Genomic DNA, 12,437 nt, shown 5'->3' with positions numbered 1-12,437 from the left:
TTTTGATGATAATACGTAGATAAAAATGTAAATTAGGCTACCTGCCAAACAGATATTTAATCCATTGGCGACAGAGCAGAAAACAACTCTGAGCCTTAGGAAATTATAGGTTATAGGGCTAGGCTACTTACATAATCCTTTGTGGTTTATACATTATTTTTGTCCCAAAGCTTTTGAATACACAAGAAAAAGACACAGAAGAGAGAGAGAGAGAGAGAAAGAGAGAGAGAGTGGTCGTTTGACGCCACTTGCTTGAACTAGTCGTCGTGAGAGAGAGAGAGAGAGAGAGAGAGAGACAGAGAGAGTGAGTGAGAGAGAGAGAGAGAGAGAGAGAGAGAGAGGGAGAGAGAGAGAGAGCCACACGGTTAAATTGAGCTTTATCTATCGCGACGGGTCACTTATTAAGAGCCATTTGAAGCCAGAGGCGACCCGGAGCGCGCAGGAGCCGCAGTCCAGGCAGATCATCTTAATAAGAGCAGCAGTCATAATCACAGAGGCCGGCAGCAGAGAGCACATTGCTCCACACAGGCAAGAAAAAACACACAAACACGGAAGAGAAGTGTGTGAGAGAGAGGCAGAGTGAGGGACGGACGGAAAGACACAGCTTAACTTTTGCTCTGCGGGATCTTTTTTATTTAAAAAAATAAGGGCTAAGAAGTGATTGTCAAGAGGCCGGAAAGTGCTGGAGAAGATGCCGCGGGTAGTCCCGGACCAGAGCAGCAAGTTTGAGAATGAGGAGTTTTTCCGCAAGTTGAGCAGGGAGTGTGAGGTGAGTCTGCGCTTCTACACACTGAGTCCATTCTGTTAGACGGCGGAAATAAAGACAGAGAAGAAGGCTCGTTAGCAGCGTGAGGCAGGGTGGCGGGTGAATTGTTGTCTGAGCCAGAAGCTTACGGGTTACTTCATTTAATTCAGTCACTTGAGCGGCAGAAAATCCACAGCTGTGTGAAACCCCCACAAGCACAACAATGAAGGTCTTTAATTGCGCTGCAATAAGTTGTTTGAGCTGTAACTATAAATATTAATTTTTTTTTTTAAATTTTTCCTTTTATTCTGCTTTTATATTTTCCTCTTTTTTGTTTATTCCTTTTATGCTGAAATGTAAATATATATATATATATATATATATATATATTTCTTACTGAATACTCTTTCAATATTTCATGTGATTTTTGTGTCATTATTATTATTTTGATGAAGAGCAGAGACAAAGAATGATGTCTTTTGCCTTAAATCAAATTCCTGTGGCTTCTCTTCAAATTACAGCCTACTGCTGGCAATGAGCATCACCATACACTGTCAAACAGCCATGTTTGGAGTGTTTTTATATCCCAAATCAAACACATGAAGCATACTCTGAATATAGTACTGTGTTTTCTTTCTATTGTAGATTAAATATACTGGGTTCAGGGACCGGCCTCACGAGGAGAGACAAGCTCGCTTCCAGAACGCCTGCAGGGACGGACGATCAGAAGTAGTGAGTGCAAAATAAATATCTTATTCTTTGTCTTCTTCTTGTAAAGCGAGAGAATGAATCCATTAACAGAATGAACGTGTGTCCTTATCAGGATGTGAGTACTTTGAAGTCTGATTTGGGTCGTGAAAAAAAAGAAAAAACATCAGCATTAATCTCAAGGTTTCTTCCATGTTAACAGACAGATGAAGTCTTATTATGAGAACACTGAGATCAGTTGGTGTAGACCATGTGTGTGTGTGTGTGTGTGTGTGTGTACTGATGTTTTGATGTGTCCCTGTATAAGGAAGTAGACGTGTTATCAGACATGCAGACCCACCAGGCTTAGCTTTGCTTAGAGGCTCATGACTTCTTCCCTCTATATTGTGCAGCTGTTCACACCATTGTCTCAGAAGTGCTCATTAACACATGGTATCATACAGGCACCTTATGGTTGCAACAAACACTGCTAGGGCTCTAATTTAGGGATTAAACTGGTCAGCTGAAGTAAATATTACCTGTCATGTCTAATTTTGGCGTGTACAGTAAACAGGTAGTGAATGGAGCAGACGTACGGTGAGAGAACAGAAAAGTCCAGCAAAGCAATCCAGCCCTGATTTCTATAAGGCCACCCTCAACATGTTAAAGTCATTCGCTGAGATGAGTTATCAGTTAGTCAGCTGACGGAAAATGAAACGACAACTATTGTGATTGAAAGGATTGAACACTAATCTGTCAAATAGCCAAACATGCCCTGGTTTCAGCCTGTCATCTGTAGGGATTTCATGCTTTTCTTCATCAGTTGTGTTGTAAAACGCGTATCTTTAAGTAACTGTTGTAGGCATTTTTCACTTCTTTTTCTCCAGACCGTTTTATTGACCAAACTATTTATTGAGAAAATTGATTTAGATCTGTGAACCATTGTTACTTGTGCTGTTGTGTTGGATTACACTAAAACACATTTTTCCTCTTTTTCGTCCCTGGAGGAGCAGTCAGCGGGTTATTATCACAGTAGGAGTTAAAGCTGTGGCAACAGGGTCACAGTAAAAGAGTGCTGTGTGCTGAATCCATTTCCAAACCACACTTCTCTCGAGCCACGTCTTCAAATGTCTGATCAGATGCCAAAGTCTGAGCTAAATGCCTCTCAAAAAAACAATGATGACTCTTACTGATCTTCCTTCTTTTGAGTCCACTATGTCACAACACCACAGTGTAAACTAAAGTCCATCATAAGTGATAAATACAAAGTAATAAAATCTGACTTTTTATCAGCAAAATATACTTAAAAGTAAAAGCACTCACTATGCAGGCAAAATGGCCTCTATCACAATTATATTTATATAAATATTATTATTAATACCATTTTGATGTTGTAGGTGTATATGTTTGTCATAGGTTTTTAAAATCTTTATCTGCCAAACAAATAGTAAACACAGCTGGGAGATAAACGAACTTAACACATCTGCCTGTGTCTTCAGTTCCCTGCAAATGCAAACCAAGTTTTATCCGCAAATGAACCCATGTGACCTTCTTTATTCCTCTCAAAAATACGGGACGTATTAAGGACACTCTCGTATTCCCATTATGCAATTACTATTCACTTATTGTGCGAAGTCTGCTCGAAACTAACTATTAAATTCTCAACAAAAGGTGAAGTCAGGTGAATATGCCCTTAGGCTGCTGGCACAAACACAGACACAGGGCAACTCGGGCTGTCTTAGTCATCCTAGAGGTATTTTTCACAAACATGCTGTCATAATGGCAGGAGTGCCAGGGGAGGGGGGGGGCATCTTGTTGTTTTACCATCTTTTAGTGGGACATGATGCGTCCGTCTGTCTGTCCTCACTGTATTTATAAGCCTCTTCTGCTGTGAGAATTGATGGCCACAGTTTTAAAAGTTTGATGGCAGGTGTGACCTCATGTCGCTGATTTATCTATCGGCCAGACGCTTCTAAAGACCTCCTGCTATTTTCATGGTCAGTGTGGACAACTAACCGACACAGTGAGACGGAATGCGCTGCTGAGGATCACTTTTTTATTTATTTATTTTTTTAATAGATGAGACAGATAAACAGAAAACAAATGCACTGTGGGGAATTTATCGAATTTTTAAAGGCCTCTTCCTTCTCAGGCTTTTCAGTATAAAAGGAGACATCTTACGTCAGTAGTTAAATAATTTGTAATTTTAAGAATGTTTACCATGCTGATTGAACTTTTTAGTGGAAAAAAAAAAACAAACTGGAGAGAGAACATTCCATTTTTCTGTCTTAAAATGTGTTTGGATTGCATCTTTGTGTCCCCAGTGCTTTCTCTCATTTTCTTTTCTCAGCCCAATTCCAGACTGATTCTAACAAAAATCTTCTTACAAATTATTTTAGATTTATGTTCATTAAACCAAATTGAACAAATTCTTATTCACAGAAGAAGATGGTTAAATAAATAATTAAGTAAAAGGCCTAATAAAGTGCGCAGAAAATAAAAGACAAAGCCTTTATACTATATATGTGCACAGTATATATCTATATATATATATCTATATTTATATATCTATATATATATAGATATATACAGAGTCAGCCAAAATAATGTATACACACGTCAAGAAAAGAAAAACATGCATAAATATTTAATTTGTATTAGTACTTCAATACATATAGATACCTCTTTCGAAGTTTGATGAAATTACAATAACACTGTGGTGTTAGCCTTTTTTTCCTGATGTGTGTATACATTATTTTGGCAGACTGTATATATATGTATATATGTATATAACTATATATACTGTATATAGTTATTTGTTCCTTTTCATGCATACAAATGAAATGAATGTTTATGTCTCTGCATGTCATGACAAATACTGATATAAAGTACACAAAGGAGATGAAAATACATAAACACACTACACTCATAAACCCACCTAATGCTGTCTGATATACTACGTCATAAAATACTACATCTGAGACTTGATTAGTTTTCATGGAAAGTTATTTTCTACATTCAAATTACCTGCTGTGTAGAAATGCAAATAGACACGTGTATTTATAGGAATTCCAAAACATCTCACACACGCACACACACACACATCGCACAATCACAGGGTGACCTTAAAATGTTGCGGATTGATCTGATAAGTGGGACAATAATTCACCGTAAATTATCTTCAGCTCAGCTCATTAGAGATGAGTCGCTTTCTCAACTGCTATTGATTTTCATGCTGCTCTGCTCTCTCTTCCAGCTGCTCTCTGTTCACTTTTTATTTCATTTCCTTTGCTCTTTTCTTCTTTGTCTTTATTCTTCTTCGTATCATCATCTCTCTCTTTCTCTCATTCTCTCTCTCTCTCTCCCTGCCTGATTTTCTTTACATTCATCACAGTGTCCCATTTCTCTTCACTTCTCTCCCTCTTTCTCATTCCCTCCATTTCTCTGTGCCTCCCTCTCTTTTTTCTTTTCCCCCCTTTGTTCCCCAGTTTCCTTCCATCTTTCTCCTTCTTCTGCCTTCCCTTCCCTCTTTTTTCTCCCGCAGTAGTAGGCAGCAAATGAGTATCAGATGCCTGTAATCCAATACTTCAAATACAGCAGAAATGATGACTTGGGTATTCTGTGTGTGTGTATGTGTGTGTGTGTATATGAGAGATGTTTTTTTTTTTCTTTTTGTGTGTGTGTCCATGTATACACTTAGTCATTTTCTTCCTTCTGCTTTGTCCTCCTCTTACTTACTCTCCTTCTCTTTCTGTCTGTTTTCCTCCCTCGTTCTCTCATTTTCTGATGAGGGACAGATTTGACAGAGTGCATAATTCATATGCTTCCAGCTCAGTCGCAGACTAATGCCCTTAGTATTGATCTGTCTCAGCCAACACATCACATCACATCACATACACACACACAAACACACACACACAGTTGTGTTTCCATCACTTTTGGGGACATTGCATAGACTTCCATTCATTTCCTGGAGGCTTAACCACCTCCTAACCATAACAATAAACATTACCTGCCTAATCCTAACCCTGACCTTCACCAAACCCTAACCTCAACCTGACCTTAAAGCAAGTCTTCATCCTAATATATAATGATTTATGACTTGCGCTTTATCTGCATAAGTAAGGCGGGTCCTCACAGTGTGACCATGTAAACAAATTTTTGTCCCCACAACTATAGGAATACATGTCCACACACACACACAAAGACAATAGACACAGTTGCGCATAAAAAAACAGACATTTTCTAACTTGATTTTCCGTCTGTCTCTAATTCATTGCTTTCTGACTGCAGCGGAGAAATGTATTCTATTGATTTTCCGTTTTATTTGTGTTTCTGTATGCATGTGTGCATGAATGTGTATGTGGGTGGGTGTGCGTGTGTGGGCTTATTGCGATAGGAATGTATCCCATTAGAACTAGAAGCCATTTTACAGAAATGAAAAACTGAGGAAAGCTACAGTATGATGTGATTATATGTGTGTGAGGAGAGCAGCCCAGTGTTTCACTTTGTGCTTTTGCTCTTAAAGGACTGGACTAAGACAGAAGCAAACCAGAACAAAAAACAAAATCAGAACAACTCTGATGCAGTCTGTCAAACTTTCTGGGCTTAAACCCAAATAAGACAGTTAAACTTATTCAGATTTTCTACCGTTCAATTTTTGCAGAAACCCACTGAAAACGTTTCTATGAAAATTTTAATCTTGGAAATGTGTTTGAGTCTGCTTAAATACTTCAATGCTTAAAATATTTTTAAGTTTTGGAATGTTGGTCTATTTTTAAATGTTACTATGGACATTTTTCACATTTTTCTGAATAAAATAAGTGGCAGATTAATTGATAATGAACATAACTGTTAGTTGCAGCACTGCTCAAATTGATTCTCATTGATATACTTAAGCCAAAAACATCCTTGTTAGATCCTCTATGATAAATAGTGAATGGAGCCAACATAACATCACCCATTGGTTTGTAGGATACCACTTTGAAGCCTTGAGTTTGGCATTATGACCATCACTATGTTGCTTTATGGGCCCAGAGGTGACTGTGGTTAAAAGTGAGTTTGGGCTTTTAGGGATGGAGGAAACCATGCCGCTGTAAAGGAAGATGTGCCCTGGGTTTATCACATGATAATAAGTGAAAGAATCATTGTGAAACAGAATGTGGCACAATAATCATTTTATCTCAATTAGCCTGTTTTTGTAATCCTGAGAAGCCAAAATTGAAAAGAAAATTTGATTAATAGCCCAGCCCTACTCTTCATTGATTTTCTAAGACTCGTTGAAGGTCCACAGAACACACCAAGCTCCTTCGACAGGCAGTTTAATAATACCCATACTGGTAAACTTACCTTGACATGTAAAATTGCTATTTTAACTTTAATAAAATGTAATGTGAAGAGCTGAACCCAACAAATCACACCCTGCTCTGCAGCTTCATATGGTGGTTTTAGCCTCTTTTAGTTTATTGTTTTGGTATATATATATATATATATATATACTATATTTGAGTCTCACAGCTCTCATAAACATCCATACTAGTAAAAACTGTGAGCAGAAGTTTCCCATTGACAAGGTCAGATAAGTAATGACACAGTGTGGAACCCAACAAGAGATGCAATGAAAAGTTGCAGGTGAAGCAGTTCAAGAGACAGATATTCTTCTCAGGAGAGAGTGGAGCCCAAACAGCAAAGTCTTGCCCATTTTGGCCTTACGTAATGCTCTGTCTTTGCTGGATATGCCATTGTTTGCTGACAGCCATAATAATTTCAATGACTAGTGGCATGTCAGGGCTAAGGATGGGCAGGATTAGTCGACTAGTCATTTAAACATTGCTATGGTCACTAGCCACCACAAACATTTTGATTAAACTTGTTTTTTATTTTATTAATGAATATGTAATGTTAATGTAGATGTAGGACCTTTTCTAGAGCCGTTTCTAGAGTGTATGCAGGACGCCACACTGGTCTAGTAGGTATCACCTTTGCTTTGGGTCACTCACAATATAGGCAGAAACTTTAACTCTGGAGACAGGTGTTGCTGAATGGAGGAATAGAAATAGTTTTTAGAGTAGCACGTTGTAGAACATTAACACTGAACAATACATATTTCATCAAAGACAAAAAGCAGAATTGGATTGGATTCTGTTATTTCACTAGACACTGCTAAGCAATGCTATGGTGAGTACATCAGTTATTAGCCTGTCTAGGCAGCCCCTCAGTGACTTTCAGTTTAGGCTTAGCTGCTACGGTACACCTTTAAATTACACACTAATCAGATAATTTGTACTTAACTGTCATGTCTTCATAGGCAAATGTTGCTTTACGAAAAGACAGACACACTAATGTTAACAAGTAAATTATGTGTTTAATGGTCTAAAATGACTCTTACAATGTGCATAATATTTTTTTGGGACAACATTTAATGTTATAGATCACTGTCTGCTCAGTTCACTCTTGTCTTCTTGCATTTAGTCTAGCCAACAAGTCTAAGTTTAAACTTTGTGTTTAAATGTCATGCAAATTATTTCTCACAGAACATCCGTGTTTGGGCGTTTATTTTGGAATCTAGCAGCTGAAAATCACTTAAGGCAACTTAATTTGTTTTAAAGCTTGCCTTTGCTCACTTTAATCCCTTCCTGTATTTCTTTCTTCAGGCCTTCGTAGCTACAGGTACCAACCTCTCCCTTCAGTTCTTCCCAGCCAACCTACACGGAGATCAGAGGCAGGTTCCCACAAGGGAGTATGTCGACTTTGAGAGAGAGACAGGCAAGGTAGGACAAGTGAAAGACACACACACACATACACACACACACACACACACACACACACATTTCTCTTCTTTGCCCTTGTACCTGTTGCAAGGGCCATATGGTCTGAGCTATAGCATCAAAACTTTCACAACAGTGATCGCTTGACTCATTACACTTTGTTTTCACGTATGATGATGTGAAACAGCTTTTGGAGAAACTCATACATCTCTGTCTGCTCTTTTGCTTTCTGTTCCTCTTTTATTTTATGAAATGAAAATGGCCAGACACCCACACAAAGACAAAAAACTTGCAGTAAATTCATTAATTCAAGTGTTTAGTTAATCCTCTGGATATTTAGGTTGTGTCTGTTGAGGCTAATATCCCCCAAGAGAATACTAATTGATTGTGTCAAATTGTACACAGGTCCACTAAGACAAATTAAAGAGCTAATAAACTTCCTGTTGAGCAAGGAAGATCCTTTAAAAGAGTATGTACTGGTTATTTATTGTTCTGAAATGCTTTTCAAAATGTGCCTTCTTGTTTTGTACTTTTCTGTAAACATGGGCAGTGAAGTGACCCCTGTTAGAGCTGAAATCACTGCTGACCTGTCTGAACTGTCAGTAAGATGTCGAAGAAAGACGTTATTTGCTCAGTGCTGCTCCTGCTTGATTAAGATCAAAGTTTAAAAGCTTAAAGTGCTGAGAAGATGCTAGTTTGCTGCTGTTGTCAAGGTGATATCCACTGTGCTGTACTGTGCAGTGCTGCTGCTGCTGTTGTGTTTATGTGTATGTTAATTGTCTCCCCTGGCGCTAAGCCTGGACTTGTTGTTTGTGTGTGTGTGTGTGTGTGTGTGTGTGTGTGTCAGAAGGCCCTCCACGGACACTGGCTAGCTGAAATGAATGCCGGCTGGCGGCTCATTAAAAATGCATTCTGGGGAATCGATGGACCTCCATGCCCCAAGGCTGACGGACTAATCTCCCACTGTTAATTATTTAACACGAGGACCCTGATGGGGGACTTTGGGAATGGTGTGTGTGTTGATGGGTGTCGCACATTTTGCAGAAGAGGACTTTCTGATGTGGTGTGTGTGTCAGACAAAGAGAGAAAGAGATGGTATGGCAGCAACAAAGAGTTTGTGGTTATGTGTGAGTGTGTGTGTGCGTGTGTGTGTGTGTGTGTGTGTGTGTGTGTGTAAGACGATACCATCTCCTTTGTCACCTCAACGGTGCTCACAGATCTATGAAGTTTTAATGAGGCTAGGAGTCAGTGTAAAGCAGTTTCACAGTGGTTCTGTAGAACTGAAGCAAGCGCTCACTAACACACAAACACACACACATGCACACAAACACACACACAACTGTATGAGGATCCATATGAACCTGCTGATAGTTGGCTCTTTTTAACCATATTCATCCATTAATCTAAGTGGCATAAAGCATGATATACAAACATAACAAGTCACAATAAATCCCTCCAGACGGCTAAAAATCGTCTTTTCATACAGCTCCAACAAAAAAGACATGTATAAGGTTTCAGTCTGTACTTTTATGTAATATTCATTTATATTCCACTTGTATGGAAAAGGGCAGGCGAGTGCAGAATGTGGTTTCCTGAGAGCAATGTACAGTGAAACGAGATGATGTTTTAAAGAAAGTGGACCTCACTCAGTTGTTCCAATGTAGAGCTTTTAATTGTGTACTGTGTGTACATTCTCTGCTGTTTTGCTCTACCACCATATTGGCTTTCAGTTACACACACATACACACACACGCACACACTCTGCCCTCGGGTTTCTGCCGGACCTCCCTGTAGAATACGACTGTCAGGCCAAGGTGGAGATCTTGTGCACGTTGCAACTTCTTCTCATAATTACTGTCACAACTAAACTACACAGATACACACACACATGCGCACAAACACACACACGTACACATCCACACTAATCTTTTATTTAATTATTCACTTTATGTCACCCATAATTCTTTATAAAATACGAACCGCCAATTGCCAATTGTAGAGTAACAGTGAAAATAGATATTAATAACTGAACTTTCCTGTCAGCGTTGACTGTAAAAAACTAGTAGAGAAGAATGAGACAGTAGCTCATGAACTATGATTCAGACTGAAGGACCTGGTTACTTTTTGCCCCTCTTTCTTTATTTGTCCTTATTTTTCCTATTTTATTACTTTCAGCTTCCCTTCTGTTTTTCTGTTTGTTATTCTCGGGGCATTTTACATGAACTTTCACTGTTCTCCTGTCACCCCTGTCCTCCCTCCATCCACCGTACCCCTCCATTCGCCTTCATCTCCAAACACAGATGGTGCCAAGCCAGAAAGGTAACACAGCCAGGTTAAACTTGGCGACTGAATACTCAGAGTTTGTGTGCTTGCGTTCACGCGTGTGTGTCCGTGTGCTTTAGAGACACAGGGAGAATGGGAACAAGTATATGCTCTCAGTTTTGTTGCAGGCTAATGGGAGCCAGCTGTGGACAAAGATAATATTAGCATTAGCAGCTAACTTGAAAAGGAAGCATTAACCTGGCCCTAAACCTGAATTGTTGCATCGACAGCTGGTTTAGATTATTAGACACTCTAAAATGTTTTATAGCTAAATTGAAACACAGCATATAACTTCTCACACATAGGCTAATTTTGGTATTCCCTGAATTATTAAGATGGGTGGCACCCATCTGGACTTGTCTATGCCAGCCAGCTATGATGCATTTTGCATTAAAAGTCAGGCATCAGTTTGGTGTAGCCTGGCTTTTCCAAACCAACCTGTTTGTTCATATCGATTTCCAAGTGGCATTAATAAATGTGGACCATAATTCCTCTGCTTGCATAGATACATAGATAGATACATACATAGGACTGATCCCTTTAGCATGACAGGAGAACACGCACAGGGAAGCTAATTAGCTACTGCTAATGCTAATAGAAAAAGAGCAGTGCGAATCGCAGTTTGCTGCTTTGTTTGTATTGGCGTTGTTATGATGTCATCAACTTGATACTGCAGTTAATAGCAAACTAGCCCCCATTCATGGTAACAGATGCATTCATACTTAAGTATCCTGTTAACTGTCACTTGTTAAACTGAAACAAAGTGCAGTAGTGCCTTTGCCTTATAAAGGTCAGAACACACTTTTAAATGAAACCTTGTAAGTCTAATATGAGAGTGGATACAGCAGCTGGCTGGCTTATTTCCCACCTCAGATTGTTCAGAAACAGGAGGTGGAGGTGGATCGAAAAGTTGGAATAAGTGAAAGTTTACCGACTGTAGTCATGCTCAAACCCCATTGGTTCATGGAACGTCGTATCAGACCACGCCTGCATTAAAGGCAACATATCAAACTTGCCTCATATTAGATGAACAGATTTCCCTGTCACAAAGATCAGGACACAGGAAATCTGTCTGAACGGGAAGGGGAGAGCACAAGAAAGAATTACTGTTTAAGGTGCTATCTAAATTAATTCATTTTTCAACCCTCTTATATGCAGTTTTCGACCTTTTTCCTGTAAGGGTGACATATCTAGTGTCTTCCAAAATTTAGGCTCTACACTAGAATTTAAAATCCATTTCTATGGGTATTAAGAATGTGTGGCTACACAATATTAGTTACTAGCCTAATGATCTCCCACAGATAAATTTTCCCTTGAAATACAGCTGTGTGACTTTACCTCAACTTCCTGCCCCTCATTTGGTTCTTTACACACAGATACGTATCCTTTTGTTGGGAAAATGTTTTGAATTTGCTTGTTCATTAACTCTTTGATCACTGACCAGTTTGAATGTTTCCATGTGGCCAAAGACTCCTTACCTTCATTCATTCATCATTCATTCATTCATTCATTTCTTGTTATCCAAAGAGTTACGTTTGTGGTTTCCTTTGTGTGAAGACACTGCCGTGTTTCCTGTGTATTTAAGGTAGCACAGATACTGGTCCTTCCTTCCTGTCCTCCAGTCCATCCCTCCTGCTTGCCTAGTCACCTCTACTGTAAATGTGTGTGTGTTTAAAACAGTAATGCATGCAGTCCCCCAGTTTTTACGCAGAGATGCACATTGATCAGTTTGTCTTTTATTGACTGTGCGAAGGAACCCTCGAGTTTTCAAGACACATGTTAAATTGATTATCATGATCATTTTCGTGACATCAACCAGTCCAGGGTCTACCCCGCCTCTCGCCCGTAGTCAGCTGGGATAGGCTCCAGCTCCCCCATGACCCTGACGGATAAGTGGTATAGAAAATGGATGAATG

The 12,437-nt window shown here is 39.2% G+C and overlaps 1 protein-coding gene across 4 annotated transcripts in view; it reads left to right on the top strand.

Annotated features, from left to right (window-relative positions):
• The first annotated feature begins 331 nt into the window (after window positions 1-331).
• Window positions 332-12,437, top strand: part of cbfb (core-binding factor subunit beta) — a 33,265-nt gene continuing 21,159 nt past the window's right edge. Inside the window, exons 1-4 of one of the 4 annotated variants that reach the window (XM_046395124.1) lie at window positions 332-528; window positions 649-769; window positions 1,391-1,477; window positions 8,086-8,202. In XM_046395124.1, the coding sequence (XP_046251080.1) occupies window positions 692-769; window positions 1,391-1,477; window positions 8,086-8,202 (282 nt within the window). In that variant the 5' untranslated portion in view covers window positions 332-528; window positions 649-691. Of the gene's footprint in view, window positions 770-1,390; window positions 1,478-8,085; window positions 8,203-12,437 lie in introns of all 4 variants that reach the window. The other 3 variants (XM_046395125.1, XM_046395127.1, XM_046395126.1) reach the window with 3 other exon arrangements.

The sequence above is a fragment of the Scatophagus argus genome, chromosome 7 (genome assembly GCF_020382885.2).
Source record: "Scatophagus argus isolate fScaArg1 chromosome 7, fScaArg1.pri, whole genome shotgun sequence".
Classification (NCBI taxonomy): domain Eukaryota; kingdom Metazoa; phylum Chordata; class Actinopteri; family Scatophagidae; genus Scatophagus; species Scatophagus argus.
Note: the sequence above shows the minus strand (reverse complement) of the source record. Positions and strands in the feature narration are given on the sequence as shown.